This window comes from Corylus avellana, chromosome 11, assembly GCF_965113065.1.
Source record: "Corylus avellana chromosome 11, dhCorAvel1.hap1.2, whole genome shotgun sequence".
In the NCBI taxonomy this organism is placed as follows: Eukaryota; Viridiplantae; Streptophyta; class Magnoliopsida; order Fagales; family Betulaceae; genus Corylus; species Corylus avellana.
This window is the reverse complement of record NC_142500.1, coordinates 12,284,210-12,299,975: the sequence shown is the minus strand read 5'-3', so window position 1 is coordinate 12,299,975 and position 15,766 is coordinate 12,284,210. Positions and strand designations below refer to the sequence as shown.

General features: G+C 34.7%; 1 protein-coding gene across 2 annotated transcripts; it reads left to right on the top strand.

Moving 5' to 3' along the window:
• The first annotated feature begins 9,082 nt into the window (after positions 1–9,082).
• LOC132166123 (DNA repair metallo-beta-lactamase family protein) lies at positions 9,083–14,159 on the top strand. Of its 2 annotated transcripts, XM_059576889.2 has the most exons (4): positions 9,083–9,378; positions 9,468–9,585; positions 11,297–11,508; positions 12,724–14,159. In XM_059576889.2, exons 1-4 carry the CDS (start codon positions 9,190–9,192, stop codon positions 13,855–13,857), a joined length of 1,653 nt encoding a protein of 550 aa, XP_059432872.2. In that variant the 5' UTR covers positions 9,083–9,189; the 3' UTR covers positions 13,858–14,159. The 2 variants fall into 2 exon arrangements, with proteins under 2 accessions (XP_059432872.2, XP_059432873.1); XM_059576890.2 differs by lacking the exon at positions 9,083–9,378 and having other exon boundaries at positions 9,498–9,585; positions 11,260–11,508.
• Positions 14,160–15,766: the final 1,607 nt, after the last annotated feature.

The following is a 15,766-nucleotide window of genomic DNA, read 5'->3' as shown; positions in this document are numbered from 1 at the left end:
TGCAACTAGAAACAGCCAATTTGGTTAGATTGTCTGGCTTTTATGAAGTGAAGGAAGCTCTAGGAGACAATTTTAAGGATAATTTGAATCCTAAATAACAAGAGGAATTTTAGGACGCTTCACCCGCCGATTGCCTGCCGGCTGTGTCGAACTCTCAATTTGTTGTTGTCTTGTTCATTTGTTTTTCTTCTTTCAACTTACCCGAAACAAGATTTTTCGGCTGCTTGATATGGTTGTTCCTTGTGTGTAAAGAAAGCTACTTTGATCATCAGCATCTCTCTCTCAATTTTTTATTTTTTGTTTTTTATTCTTTGTGGGTGTTTAGTTGGGATCTATTTAATCCTAATAAAGAAATATATGCCGTACGTTGAGAGTGACCTTAGGAATTAGGATGCAAATCAAACGAGGCATGTTCATCGTACATTGCCGTCTCAGGTAGTACTCACTTTTCAAAAAAGTTGAGACACGTTGTAACAAGAATGTCACTGCAGATATAATTAACAATATTCTTACCATCCTCTATCTTTTTATATATATATTTGTAAGTATGATGGATCTTGAACTTACGATTTCGGCAAAATTCTACCTAAAAGAAACAACATGCAATTATATGTCCCATACGTGTCTATAAATTGGAAAAAGAAAATAATAACATCATTTTCGGAAATATATTCATATATTTTGCTAGATTTCATCCTCTACAGAAAAATCTATCTGATGGCTTTTCAACCAAATGAAAGGTTCCCGAAAAAGTTGGATTTCTTTCTTCTTTTATTATTTTTGTTATTTTTTTATTAAGAAAAGACGGGCAAAAGAGAATAACTGTGAATATTTTTCCATCCTTGATTTACTCTTGAAATTGAAGTACTATCCGTGGGAAAAAGCACAATTAGAATAATATATTATAAAAGAGTTGATACAAAAATTTCTTTTTGGACTGCACGACTATCACTCGAACACATTGCTCCCATGCTTCCATTGTTAAAAAATATTATTCTAGGATTATTTACCTTCTTATATATTTTAGGTCTACTGAGTTTACTTTTCTTTAGTCTACAAAGTATCTTGCCTATCACTCATAGGTTCTATATAAATAGAGGTTTCTTTAATCATTCTCGTATCAATCTTGCTACAATCTTTTGCGTTCTCTCTTTTCTCTGTCTTCTTCAATATATCTCTCCAATATATTTAATATGGTATCAAAGTAACTTTTATGTAGCCTTCAATAAACGTATCTTTTATAGTGTTTTCCTTTAACGAACTTCACTCTCATCGCCCTAGCCAAAATTTACCAACGGTGTCCAAACGAGCTGCCACAGCCCCTAAAGAATCTGCCTGTTCTGTTACGTGCCGATCACCTTGGTAATAGCTCCAATCGACATATAAGGGCCAGACGAGTCCAGAGCCGTCAAGTACAGCCAATTTCGACCTTCCACGCGTCAACACGCGCCGCCTGAAGCTTCTACGCGGGTTGCCCACGTGCCGCAGCATTCTTCTGATCAACTTGGTTGCGGTGCCGTTCCATAGATCTACCGCCGGTAGTCTCAAGTTCGTCCAGAATGCTGCCAATGGGTTGGATGTGCCGCCACGCACCAGCAGAAGGTTCTGCTCGTGGGATTCATGCACCCCAGTGTCGCACAGTGGAAAGCGCATGTACCACACGCAACAGACGACCTCCTAACTTACTGCCAAACACGTGTCAACCTCTTAGCACGCCACATCAGCCCTAATGCCACGTGCACCGCCAGACCTTCTACCACATCAGCACCCTTACCACGTCATCATGCTGGCTTGTTTGACTTTTTAGGTTGACTATTTACTTTGACCATTGCCAGGATTGACTTTGACTGTTGACTTTTAGATAGCCATGTGTTTTCTACTCAATTTTTTGTCATGATTTCATATTTGTGGTTTGTTTTTGTTTTTGGAATCTCTATATGACGCAAAATGAGATTCTTCACAAAGTTAAGGCGTTTGTTTTGTCCGATTTAAGTCGCTTCATATATTGTTCAGTTCGGTTCCAAAGCCTTTTTGGGCATAGTTAAACCCGGTTCATTCTTCTTGCGGTGGGCATACTCTAGTCAGACCAATCTTTCATCCGGTCCATGGGTTTGGGCCAAAGAAGCCCATTTCAACCGAACCACTTATGCCTTCCCAACCTCTATCATTATTGGTCACTGTCGCCTCTCTTCAAGCCATCAAACCATTACTTGTCAAAATTTGCGGATCAGACCGATCATTTCAACGGTCCACTGGTTTTCGGGCGTGATTAGCCCATTTCAACTGGCCATTTTCTCTTAGCTTAGCCGACCAGGCAAGACGATCCAAAGGTTTCAAGCCAAATCAGCCGACCATGCTAGTAGGTTCAAGGGTTTTGGGCCATAGTAGCTCTCTCAACCAGCCCTTTTCTCTCTACTCAGCTGACCATGTCACCTATTCCATTACTAGTATATGGTTTTCTAGTCAAACTACTACCAAGTGAATCAAGCTCTAGCTTAAATGCATGGCTAAATTCAGTCAATGCCAATCACAGCGGCAAAATCCACTATTGCAGATTAGCAAGTTTTATGGCATCACTTCGGCAACTCTTTCGGTACAAGTAGCTTTTTCGGTGAATTCATCTTTCTTTCCCTTTCTTTTACCCAAACTCAAGCTTACACCTTGAGTTTGAGGAGGGATTAAGAATATTTTTCTAGGGTAATTTACCTTCTTATGTATTCTAGGTTTACTAGGTTTACCTTTTCTTAGTTTACTAAATTACTTGCCTATCACTCATAACCTCTCTATAAATAGAGGTTCCTGTAATTATTCTCATATCAGTCTTGCTATAATATAGTCCATTATATGCTTTCGCGCGCTCTCTTCTATCTCTCTTCTTCAATATATCTCTCTAATATATTTAACACCCATATATCCAGGAAATGAATATTTAAACAATAAAAATAGAGTTCAACTTCTTGACAAGTCAACCATAGTTGCAACTCTCTAGAACTCTCCGAAGAAACCTCCTGCCAACGGACTGCCATCCGGCTTCTTCCTCCATCTTCTTCTATATTCACTTTCTTTCCTTCTCCTTCTCGCTTCATCGGAGGTCTAAATTTCCTCTTCGGAGGCTTTATCTAATGCCTTTAGTGTTTTATTGGGGGCCAAAACCCCCACACACCCTAATGTGGCTCCGCTGCTAGATTTGGCCGTAGTTTTGGTTGATGGTTGTAGGTGTTTTGTATTTGGAATAGAGTGGTGTATAGATGAGGAGGATAAGAAATATACAAAAATAAAATAAAGAAGGGTAAAGTCCATATACATCCCTCAAACTACCACCCAATTAATAATGTCTTCCCCAAAATTTGGGATAATTACCTTTTTCCCTCATGAACTACCACGTTCCGTCAATATACCCCCATGAACTACCACGATTACTACCTGACCACATCAAACTACCATTTACTTCTCAAAAACTCCATTCCGTTAGTCAACCTTGTTAAATTGGATGGAATATTCCCTTTTAGACGTTAAATCTCATAAAAAAAAAAAATACCCCCAAATAAAAAATTAAAACAAAAAATATAAATACATAAAATTTATAAATTAATTTTTTTTAAAGAAAAAAAAATAGGCTGGGGGTGGCCGCGCACCACCCCCATGGGCCGGGGGTGGCGGCGAGCCACCCCTAGCCACTCTAGGTGTGGCTCGTTGGCCACCCCCTGGGCAACCACCCCTCAATTATTTTATTTTATTTTTAAATAATTTATATTTTTATATTTTTAATATATTTATTTATTTTTAAATAAGAATAACATGTATCATCGTTCTATTGGTGATGATGTGAGACATTAATGAAATCTGTCAAGTGTTTTGATAGAATTTGATTACATGGACTAAATTGTTATTTTGTCTTGTCCCGATAATCTCTGAATTATTATTATTATTATTATTATTATTGTTTTATATCACACACATGGATTTTTAATTTAGGACAAACACGTGGACTGATTTTGTATATATATATTTAGTTTAGGTTTTTTTTTAACAATTTTTTTAGTTTTTTATATTGACTTTTTATTTTTATAAATTAATTTATATGTGTTTTTAAATTTTAATATATTTATATGTTTTGTTTTAATTTTTTGAATTTTTTTTTTATTGAAACTGGTACTGATACATTAATAATATATATTTTTTTAATTTGTTATATTTTAACGGTATTATATGTAATTTTTGTTTATAAAATTAGAGTATTTGGGTCATTTCAAGTTTTTTAATGAGGTTGTCCGATGGAAGGGATTTTTTAGGAAGTAAATGGTAGTTTGATGTGGTTGGGTTAGGGTTGGCAAAATGGGTAACCGGGTAGACACGATTACCCGTTCATACCCGCGACACGATTACCCAATACACAAACACGACTCGTTTACCTAAACGGGTTAGCGGGTCTGACACGATTATAATACGGAAAATATCTGGGTAACCCAACACGACCCGCTTAACCCGTTTAATATAACCGGGTCATATCGGGTAGACCCAACCCGACCTCTAAATAGGTAACACGACCCGTCCTTTTTTTTAAAAAGAAATCCTTAATGAAAAATGGAAAAAATAATGTAATAATAAATTAATGCAACGACCCTCCTTGCCAGTTCCATGAACATCAATGAAACACTGCCTAAGACAGTCACAAAACCATTCCAACTCATTTTCTTCCTGTTACCATGCTTGTTGATAATCAGAGGCATATTCTACTGGACCACTGGTTGCAGATTGCGGGAATAAACTTCTTTTTTCTAATTTGCTTGTCAATAATCATGATCATAGCCGATATAATTGATAGCTTCTATGCCTTGGATCACATGGTGATTCTCTGCAAAATTTCACCAGCCACTCGACTGTTTCTGCATTTTTGAATTGTGAATAAAAACATTCACAAAGATTAGCAATTTTCAACTCTATACATATTAAATAGTCCATTTTGGCATTTCCGTCATAGCAAATTAGCAAGAAAGAAAAAGATCATAAAAAAAAATAATAATAATAACAACTAACAAAAACAAAATAATAAAGAAAAAATAAACAAACTCCATCATCATTAGATTTATTACAAAATAACTAAATAAGGTTCCCATGGGCCATTATCATTAGATTAATTACAAAATATTAACTAAATAAGGTTAATATTTTAAGAAATATTAACAGATTGTGCTCCAGATGAATTTGCAATGTTACAAGAATTAACATCAGTTGTCAAAACTTCATCTTCTTTGCTATCCAACTTCACTTGTTCTATACAAAAAGAAAAAAGAAAAGAAAAAGGAATTAATATTATTATAGTGTAGTTAAAAAATAATACAAGTAAATGAAGAAATTAAATATGCAAATAAATAATATTACCTTGATTTCCATATAACCAATCTCTAGTGCAAATTAATGCCTCAACAATATCAAGCTTGAGTGAGCTCTTATATTGATCAATCACACATCCACCAATACTAAAAGTGGATTCTGAAGCAACAGTAGAAACAAGAATACTCAAAATATCACGAGCCATATCAGCTACTTCAAGATAGCGAAATTCATTTCCTTTCCAAAATGAAAGGATGTCAAATGAATCATTCACAGCCACAGATCTAAGTTCTTCCAAATAAATTTCCAATTGATTCTTCTGTGAATTAACATCAATTCCACCAAATACCAAATATTTCTACATGAAAAAGATAGAATATAAACATAAATAATTAAGAATATATATACTATATACTAAGTTGCTAACAAGATAAGAAATTAATGATATTATTCACCTTTTGCCAAGCTAGTGTTGCTCAAGGTACTTGGGGCAGCTGAATAGTTATAGAGCTTAAATTTGAAGGTATAGAAGAAGCACAATACTCCATAAAAATTTTCTTTAATTTCTCATAAACATTCTCATACTGTGTAGAATTCATAACTCCATAGATCTTCGTATAGTGATAATTTACAAGATAAAGCTTGTAACGAGGATCTAAGATAACTGCTACGACCAACACTTCACTAAATTCTAACCAATATTTCTCAAACTTAGAGATCATTTGAGTTGCCATTAACCTCTTATGCTCATCTTCACTCACAAGGTCTTCCTTCAAGCTCACATAAATCATGGCAACTACGGGAAAGTATAAGTTAGCAGTGTGATACTTAGTACCAAAAAAAGCACATGTAGCTTGGTAAAAGCAAGCTAAGAAACTACTAATATTATCTATCTTTTCCCACTCAGATGCAGTAGGACAATGCTTATAGTTTTTATCAGTCATCTCCAAATAACTAAAAGCACACCTATAGTGAATAACACTCTCAAGCATAAGATATGTAGAATTCTATCTGGTTGGCACATCTTGTTTTAACCCATTATGACTGTCCAATGACATTTGACTTGGGTAGTAAACGTTGTAGTTCATGGGGGTAAATTGACAGAACGTGATAGTTCATGGGAGAAAAATGTAATTACCACCCAAAATTTCAATTGTGACAATGTCTTCCCCAAAATTTAAATTGTGATACTGTCCCTCCAAACTTTCAAACTACTAAAATATTGTCAATGACCCTCGGGCCACTAGGTTAACAAAAAGATAAAAATACCCATATAGATTTCTCAACAAGACAAAAGTACCACTATAAATTTGAAAAAAAAAAAAAAAAAAAATCTTTAATTTTTTAAAAAATGAAAATTTTAATTTTAAAAAAATAATTTATTTATTTATTTTTTAAAAAAGATTTATTTTTTTAATTTTTTAAAACGAATTTTATAAAAAAGGGGAAATTTTTATTTAAAAAAACGTTTTGTTTTTTGAAAATTTTTATTTCTTCAAATGAAATTTTAATTTTTTTTAAAAAGAAAGTTTTTATTCAATTTTTTTTTTTTAAAAGAGATAATTTTCAATTTTTATAAAAAAATCAAAAATTTTTAATTCTTTTTCTTATAAAATGATTTTTTTTTTTGGGAAAAATATAAAAAAACTTCTTAAACTAACAATCGTTTGCAATAAAGCCTCACAATGTTCAAAATGTACTAAAGTAACCTATCAAACTACCAAAGTGTGTCAAAAAGGCAAAATATTTTTAATATTCCTATAATACCCCTATTCTTTTAAAAACTAAAATAAAAAAGATTAATAAAGTAATAAAATAAAAAATTAAAAAATTAAAAAAATGAAAGGGGTGGTTGCCAATTGAGCCAACCACATGGTTTGATTTTGCATTTATCCATATTTTTTTATACCGTACAAGTGATTTATAATTTAAGCCAACTACAGTGACTAATATTTTATTTATTCTAAAAAAAAAAAAAAATTGTTCTTATTCCCCCCTTGGGTTTTTCTTTTCTTCACTTTTTTTGTTTAAAAAATAATTTAGTTTTTTTATTTTATTTTATTTTATCTAGTTTTTAAAAGAATAGATGTATTATAGGAATATAATAAAATATATGAAATTTTTGACACACTTTGGTAGTTTGATGAGCTATTTTAGCACATTTTGAACATTGTGAGGCTCTATTGCAAATAGCTGTTAGTTTGTGAGGCTTTTTTATATTTTTCATTTTTTTTTTTAAATTTTTTAAATTTGGCCCCTACTTGAATTTTATATATATTGACAAATTTCATAACATGCGTTTAAGAAGATCTCCCATATTTCAAAAACTTTCAATTTCATCCCTTGAAGTTTCAATTTGATGCAATTTACCCCTCTGTTAATTTTTGCCGTTAAACCCTAAAGAAATCCCTAAAAAGACCGAATTACCCTTCGATTTTCGTTTTTATTTTTCATTGAAAAACTGAAAAAAGAAGAAGAAGAAGAAGAAAAAAAAAAAAGGTCACAAGGGGATCCAACAGTGGGTTGATCACCTTGTGTGTTTTTTTTTTTTTTTCTAATTTTTTTTTTTTATAATAACTTTACTTTTATAAAAAAATCAAGGGCGAACATTTTATCACTTTTAACGTTTTAAAATTGATAAAGGCATTGCATCAAATTGAAAGTTCAGGGGTGAAATTGAAATTTAGGGGAGTCTTCTCTAAATACGTGGTAATTCAGGAGTTTTAAAGTGAAGTTTCGCCAAAAAGTAAAGAAAATATACTGGGAAAGTCTTCATATCTCTCTTAAACTACTACCTAATTGACAATGTCTCCCAAACTTTTAATTGTGACAATGTCTCCTCAAAACTATCAAAACATTGTTAATGTCCCCCAATGACAAAACTACTCTTAGTAAAATAAAAAAAAAAAAAAAAAAAGAGTAAAACTTATAGAAAAAACCTAAAACTGAAAAAAAAAAAAAAAAAAATTCCGAGGAGTGGCCAAATTTTTTTTAAAAAAATCTTTTTTATAAGAAAAAAAATTAAAAAATCTTTTTTATAAGAAAAAAAATTAAAAAATCTTGATTTTTTTTTATAAAAATTGAAAATTTTCGTTTTTATTTTTATTTTATAATTTTTTAAAAAATAAAACTTCGGTTTTTTCAAAAAAAAATTGACGTCTAAAAAAATAAAAAATTTTCGTTTTTTAAAACAGATTTTTTTTTTAAAAAAAAAATCATTGTTTTTGAATAAAAATTTCCATTTTAAAAAAAATTAAAAATTTTCGTTGAAAAAAATAAAAATAAAACAAAATCATTTTTTTAATTAATAAATTATTATTTTTTAATTAAAATTTTTGTTAATTAATTTTTAATATTTTGCCGAATTTATAAGGATATTTTTGTTTTATTGAGAAATATATAGATACATTTTTATCTTTTTGCTAGTATTGAGGGACATTGACAATATTTTGATAGTTTAAGAAGATATTGTCAAAATTGAAAGGTTGAGGAGAACATTATCAATTGGATGGTAGTTTGAGGGGGTGTATGGACTTTAGCTAATTTATTTAAATATATTTTAAGTACAAAATATATTTAAATAAGAAAAAGAAAAAGTATTTTGTTCTTTAAATTTTTTTAAAAAATAAAAAGGTTAGTGCTGTAAAAGAAATTAATCTAAGGTCCATAATGTCGGTTTTAGAAAAAGAATAAAAGATACTGATGCATCCGATCTTTACCTTTCCCTCTTTCTATTTCCATCCCCAAACCAGTTTTCCCTCCCTTCCTCTCTCTCTTCCTTCATGTGGAGGGTTCATATCATTCTCCTCTGAAACCCATTATTCCCAAATCAAATCTTCAAAAGCAGGAAAAGAGATGCCAATAGAAATGCCCAAAGGGCTACCATTCTCAGTGGACACATGGAGTCTGTGTTCAAAGAGAAAGAGACACCATTTCTTAACCCATGCCCACAAAGACCACTCCTCTGGTATCTGCACCCACTTCTCTTTCCCTATCTACTCTACCCTTCTCACCAAGACCCTTCTTTTCCAACACTACCCTCAGGTCTGTCTCTTTTATCTACCAGTTTTTGCCATGATTTAAAGCATGGCTTCTTTTTTTTTTGGGTGTAATTTTGTGGCTTTTTTGTGCAGCTTGATGAGGCGTTGTTTGTGGGTATTGAGGTGGGTATTGAGGTGGGGCAAACGGTGGTGGTCGATGATCCTGATGGGGCTTTCACCGTCACCGCATTCGACGCAAATCACTGTCCTGGTAGGCTTTCTTCTTTTTCTGGTTATAATTGCGTTTGTATTGTATTTTGTTGGTTAATGGGCTCTGTGCTCATCTGGTTTTGTGGAATTATAGATTTGTGTCTTAGTGTAGGATGTTTTATATCAAGAATGATTGGCTTGTATGAGTTTGATTGGACTCTGTTTGTTTTGAATTGTGGTTAGGGTTCTTCTTTGAATGCTTCTCCTAAGAATGGGATTTGCTTAAATATTTACTTTTCAATGGCGTTCTTCTGTTAACGGTTTCAGTTGAAGTTATGCTTTTCTTTAATTTCTCCCCAAGCCATACAGTTCTGTTTTTGTAATCTGAACAAACTACTTGATGCATCCTTGATGCATGTCCGAAATCCAGAAGTAAGAAATCAATACTTCACTTGTTAGTATTACACTAACTCTCATAGCAAAGGTTGGAATCTCACCTAACAGAGGAATCACACCTCAAAAGAAATAGAGACTGAACTCAACTTCATTCTGTTCTTTTATTACTGTCAGCTTACAACCCTTTATAGAACAGGGTGTTATTGGACTCCTAATGAGCTTCTAATGGCTAACATTGGCTCACCCACAATAGGATAATAACAGCTAATGATGGCTTTCGTTTCTCTTGGAAAAGTGTTTGGCGGACTAAGGTTCCTTTGACGGTGGCCTTTTTTGTTTTGTTGACGGCCCTAGGAAAGATCTTTACCGTGGAACCTTAGTCCGCCAAACACTTTTCCAAGAGAAATGTAAGGAACCTGGCCCTGAAACTCAGAATCTTTTTGTCCCCGTCATGTGGTCTTAGATGAGCTCTCAAAACAACTTGATGGAATTAAAAGCAAAAACAGCTGGTGTGAGATCATGATCATGATGGATAACCGGTTCCCCCACATTGATAACTTTTTTTTTTTTTTGATGTCGGGGAACCTCTCCAAGGCAGGGCCCTTCGGACCCATCCCTGCAGAATAAACCCCGGTCCCCCCCACATTGATAACTTAAAAAGATTTATTTCAATATTCTGGAACAAGGACTAAATCATTAGTAATTTGCTGAGAATTATTGGATATTTGATTATATGTTGCTAGGATTTTCAAGTCTTTAAAAGTTTGTGTCTACATTAGTATGTAATGACACCTATGTTTTGTAGATTAGAAAATTCAACCGTATTGGATATATGTCTTTGCTTTGTATCTTCACTAACTAGAAACTCCCACAAAATTTATATGCAGTCCATGCATTTGAATTTTGAATTTGATGACTGTTTCCTGTTTCTTTGTAACTGGTTAATTATGGAAAGAAGAGGACTCGTCTGCATGCTTCCCTGAAATTTGACTTTTTCTGGCATTTGCTTGAGGATATGCAAAATGTATTTGTATTTAAGTTTCATTTTGTCATTCTAAGGTGAGAATAGAGATTGGAGTGGATGTTACCCATAGAAATTGAGAGAGATGAATGAACTGGTGGTAGATATGTGCTTCCAGAGTTTTTTGTGGAGGAAAAATAGTTAATGACATGCAGTGAAGTTTATAACAACTCTAACTTTAATAAATAGGGGTAGTTGGGATTAAGCTGGGCCCTTTGTGTGTCTCTATGTATGTCAGAAAGGGGGCGGGTGTTGCGTTTGCTCCATATTTAATTTGTGTACAAAACCTATAATGATTTGGGGGAGCTCTATTGACAGATCATCCCTTGTCTGGCATGGATTCTATAAACTTCAGGAGCTGTAATGTTCTTGTTTGAAGGCAATTTTGGTAACATCCTGCATACGGGAGATTGCAGACTCACACCTGAGTGTCTCTTAAGTTTACCGGAGAAGTATGTTGGCAAGAAAGGAAAAGAGCCAAGGTGTCGACTTGATTATGTTTTCCTAGACTGCACATTTGGGAGATTTCATCAAAAACTTCCCAGCAAATATTCAGCAATCAGGCAGGTACTGATGGTCCTCACTCTATTCATGTTTCTTTATACTGTGTGAATGGTCTCAGAGATCTTGCACTTGTCTGAATAATCACCTCACTCTAGGCCCTATATACTTTATTTTGTTTTTCTCATTTTAGAATTGAAATTTTGATTTGTAAATATCATATAACTGTAGGTACAGATAAGCATTTTGCATGATCCAAATCTTTCTGGCTCTGCCTGTAACATTGCTTATCTTGCTCCTATGTAGTGTTAATCTGTTTTATGTCAAATTACTCTCTGAAATTTTTTGTGGACAATATGCCTTTGTTTGCAGCACCTGTAGTCTGATGAACCATGACCATTTTTATGCTGATAGCCTGTGTATAGGAACCTGATTTTGGTGAATCATGACCCTTTGTATGCGGATAGCATATGTTTAGGAACCTGATTTTAAATCTCTTTTCAATGATTCATACATTACCATTGGTAATCAGTTTTATACAGATATGATTTACCCCTTATATAAGCCCTATTTTAAGCAAAGATGATTTATTTTCCTCTGTACATTCTAACTGGTGCAGAAAATCTCAAAGTTAATATTGAGACACCGATTGCCCAGAAAAAAAATAATAAAAAAAATAAAAAAAATTGAACTCTGGTTTAAGTCCTGTGATGCTGTTTTCTTCATTGTGAATGAACAGTGACCTGGAGTTCAAGTTAATATTGAACTTCGATTTAGGTCTTGTGAGTATTACAAGAATGAATGGTTAATCTAGAGTTCAAGTTAACATTGAACTCTGATTTAAGTCTTGTGATTAATACAAGAATGAACTGTAAACCCATATTTACTCCCTTTGACATGTGTCCACTAATAAGGCGCTTAAGCATAATTTGAAATTCTTAAATTAAGCATTGATCTAGATCAGCAACAGTAATTCAAAAGTGTGTCCTATTATGAAAAAAAGAAAAGAAAAGATTGTTTTCCCCCTCAAGTTATACTTGAACAAAATGATCTTTTACTTCTCGTTGTTATTATCTCGGTTATTGTTAATCTAGCAAAATTGCATGCTTATGTGATGTTATTATATTTCTTAGCTGTCCGTGTACTCTGTCTGTGAGTGGGTGGACGGGTTTGATTTGTTTTCTTTACTGTTGTATATTAGATGTTAGCCCCATTTCTTATGCCATGTATCAAAATAACTGCAATCTTCTTCTAACATCAAATTGCGCACCCATGAAACAGGTTATTAATTGTATATGGAAGCATCCAGATGCCTCCGTGGTATATCTGGCCTGTGATCTACTTGGTCAGGAAGAAATATTAGCAGATGTGTCCCAAACGTTTGGGTCTAAGATATATGTTGATAAGGCCACTAAGCCAGAATGTTTCCAAGCTCTTACACTTACATTTCCTGCAATTATCTCGGAAGATCCCTCTTCCCGCTTTCAGGTGTTAGATGGGTTTCCTAAACTGTATGAAAGAGCAAAAGCAAAGCTTGTTGAGGCCCGAGCTAACTTCCAGCCTGAGCCTCTTATAATACGCCCATCAGCACAGTGGTATGCATGTGAAGAAGAGTACTCAGAGAATGAAAGTCAAAGGAAAATGAGATTCAATGAAGCAGTAAAGGACCAGTTTGGTGTTTGGCATGTTTGTTACTCTATTCACTCGTCGAGGGAAGAGTTAGAATGGGCCCTTCAACTTCTATCACCCAAGTGGATTGTTTCAACAACCCCCAATTGCAGGGCTATGGAGCTGGATTATGTTAAGAAACACTGCTTTGGCACTCGATTCGCTTCAAACGACCCTATCTGGAAGCTTCTTGACATTGCCGAAGCTTCTCCAGGTGTAGATGTACCGGCCAAAGTTGTTAGTAGTTCTCTAGGTGAAGGGCACACCGAAACTTATGTGGAACCTCAATTTGAGCCAGTAAAAGTATCTACTGGCATGAAAGGACTTATAAAATTATCCCCTCCAAGTAAGAGTGTGACATTATTTGGAAGAGCGAGACTTGGTCTTCAAGATTTTAGTTTTTCACATGAAGAGCCGAGAGTTGTATCAATCAACAATGACCCTCCACAAGTGGCTGCCAACAAAGCAAAAGAATTCTCATTGGAAGAGGATGCTGAAGTGAAATGCCAGAAATCTGAAATTAAGACAGATATGGATGGTACTGTAGTACAATGTCAGAAGGCAGTGGATACAGAGACACAAGTTTGTAAGAATTCTTCTTCGTTAACAATTGGATCTTCAAAGAGCTTTAATGAAAGATTTAGAAAGATGTACAGGTCAATGAATGTTCCTGTGCCTCAGCCTCTTCCGTCGTTGGTGGAACTTATGAAAGCCAACAAGCGTGCAAAGAGGAAGTTTGAGTTTTAGTCTCTTCTCTTTTTCCTGCAATCAACTGTGCTTCACTTTGTCAAAACAGGCAGGAAGAGAATAAATACTGAGATGGAGCCTGGGATTGGTTTGTTTCTCTTTTTATTGAGTTACCACCCATTTACTACAACCCTGCTAGGAGGAATTATACATACAACAGAAAAAATTGGTGCCTTTTTTTTTTTTTTTTTTTTTTTTTAGATTGCAAAAATTGCTTAGCAATACGACAAACATCATTGTAATTTACTCCCGTTTGTGGGGTGAGAATATTTGTGTAGTAGTGATTTATCTCTCGATGAATAAAGGATGCATCAAATAGTTATTAAAACTCGAGTCTACATTCAAATCTTGGGGTTCTTGTATGAGTCACTTATATATATATATATACATATAAAAGATGCCCCTAAGAGCATTCCCAGCGACTCCCTATAAGGGAGTCTGTTCCTTATGTATAGGGAATATGTCTAAAAAATTGTAAAAATTCACCTACAGCAGGCTCCCTATATGCTTCCTCAAATCTTCAGCTGCTACAGTAGAACCCAATGTTTTGGGTTCTACTGTAGTGATCCATATGCTTATTAAATTAAAAAAAAAACTCTCTCCTCTCACATCTTTTCCCGCACGTCTCTCTCTCGCCTCTGTTTCTCTCTCTCGCACTTCACCAAACGGCTGACACAAAAACAACCCTGCAACCAAAAACAACCCTGCAAACCCAAATTTTCAATACTTTAATCGCTTTCTTAACCATTCCTGGCCGAGGCAAACCGCCTCATTAGATACGCGCTCGGCTAAACCCGAACGCATAACAACAACGGATTCTAGCAAAGCAAGCTCCAATTTGGGAACCCTCGAGTGGAATTTCTTTAAGATTCTATATACCTTTTCGACATCGGCGGCAAATTCGTCGTGGCTCTGTTTGTGGGTCTGATCGTCTGGGTGATTTTGAAGGCGAACTAGCCCAAACCCAGTTCTTTCAGCGTCTGATAGATGATTGCAGTTGCTCTGGCCGGTGGGTCTTCTACGGCTTGGATTGAATTGTGGTTGGGTTTGGGGAAGACCCATTTGAGAGTGAGGAATGGGATTGGGGAATTTCATGGTGTGTGGAGTGTGATGCCGCGTGAAGGAGGTTGAAGGGCTGATTTGATTTGGAGGAAAGGAGGAAGTGAGGGTGCTTATTGAAGAAAGTCATGGAAGAAAGTCATGGTTTTTTAAGATAATCTCTGCATTGTCGTTTGTGGGTTTGCAACTACAGCTTAGCTTGAAGACGAAGACGGAGACATGAGAGAGAGAGAAGAAAAGAGTTTCAAGAAAAAAAAAAAAAAAGTAAAAAATATTATTTTAATGATATAGGGAATGATTAAGGGAAGCTATTGTGGTGTATTTTGATATAGGGAAGCAAAAAGTAGTTTGGTTCTTTAAACTTAAGGAATATGACAGGGAAACTGCTGGGAATGCTCTAAGTACATAGGAAGTATACAAAAAGGAACACAACTAAAAAAAGCAAAACCCTCCCCCCCCCCCCCCCCCCCCCAAAAAAAAAAACACCAAGGCAAGATGTACATCCTATTTGAATTACAGGAATTAGACTCCCAGACACCTTTAACTTCTGTGCCACCTTTAAGTCCCAATTAAGTAAAATACCACCTGAAGCCCCACAAGAGACCCCCCCATAAACTGCGCACAACGCTAAGAGACATGATGAGCCATTGAGCCTTGCCTTTTCTACAACTTGAACACTCGCCTCTGACATCATAGTTGATGAAGCACTCCAAATTTCTTAGCTCCCTCTTTCTTTAAATACCAAGATTAGAGGGAGAAACCAATTCCTCATGACAATGATCCTCTTGCTATCAAAAGAGGTAAAGTTTGCTCCTCATGACCCACACAATAGGACAAATCTCCTTTGCAC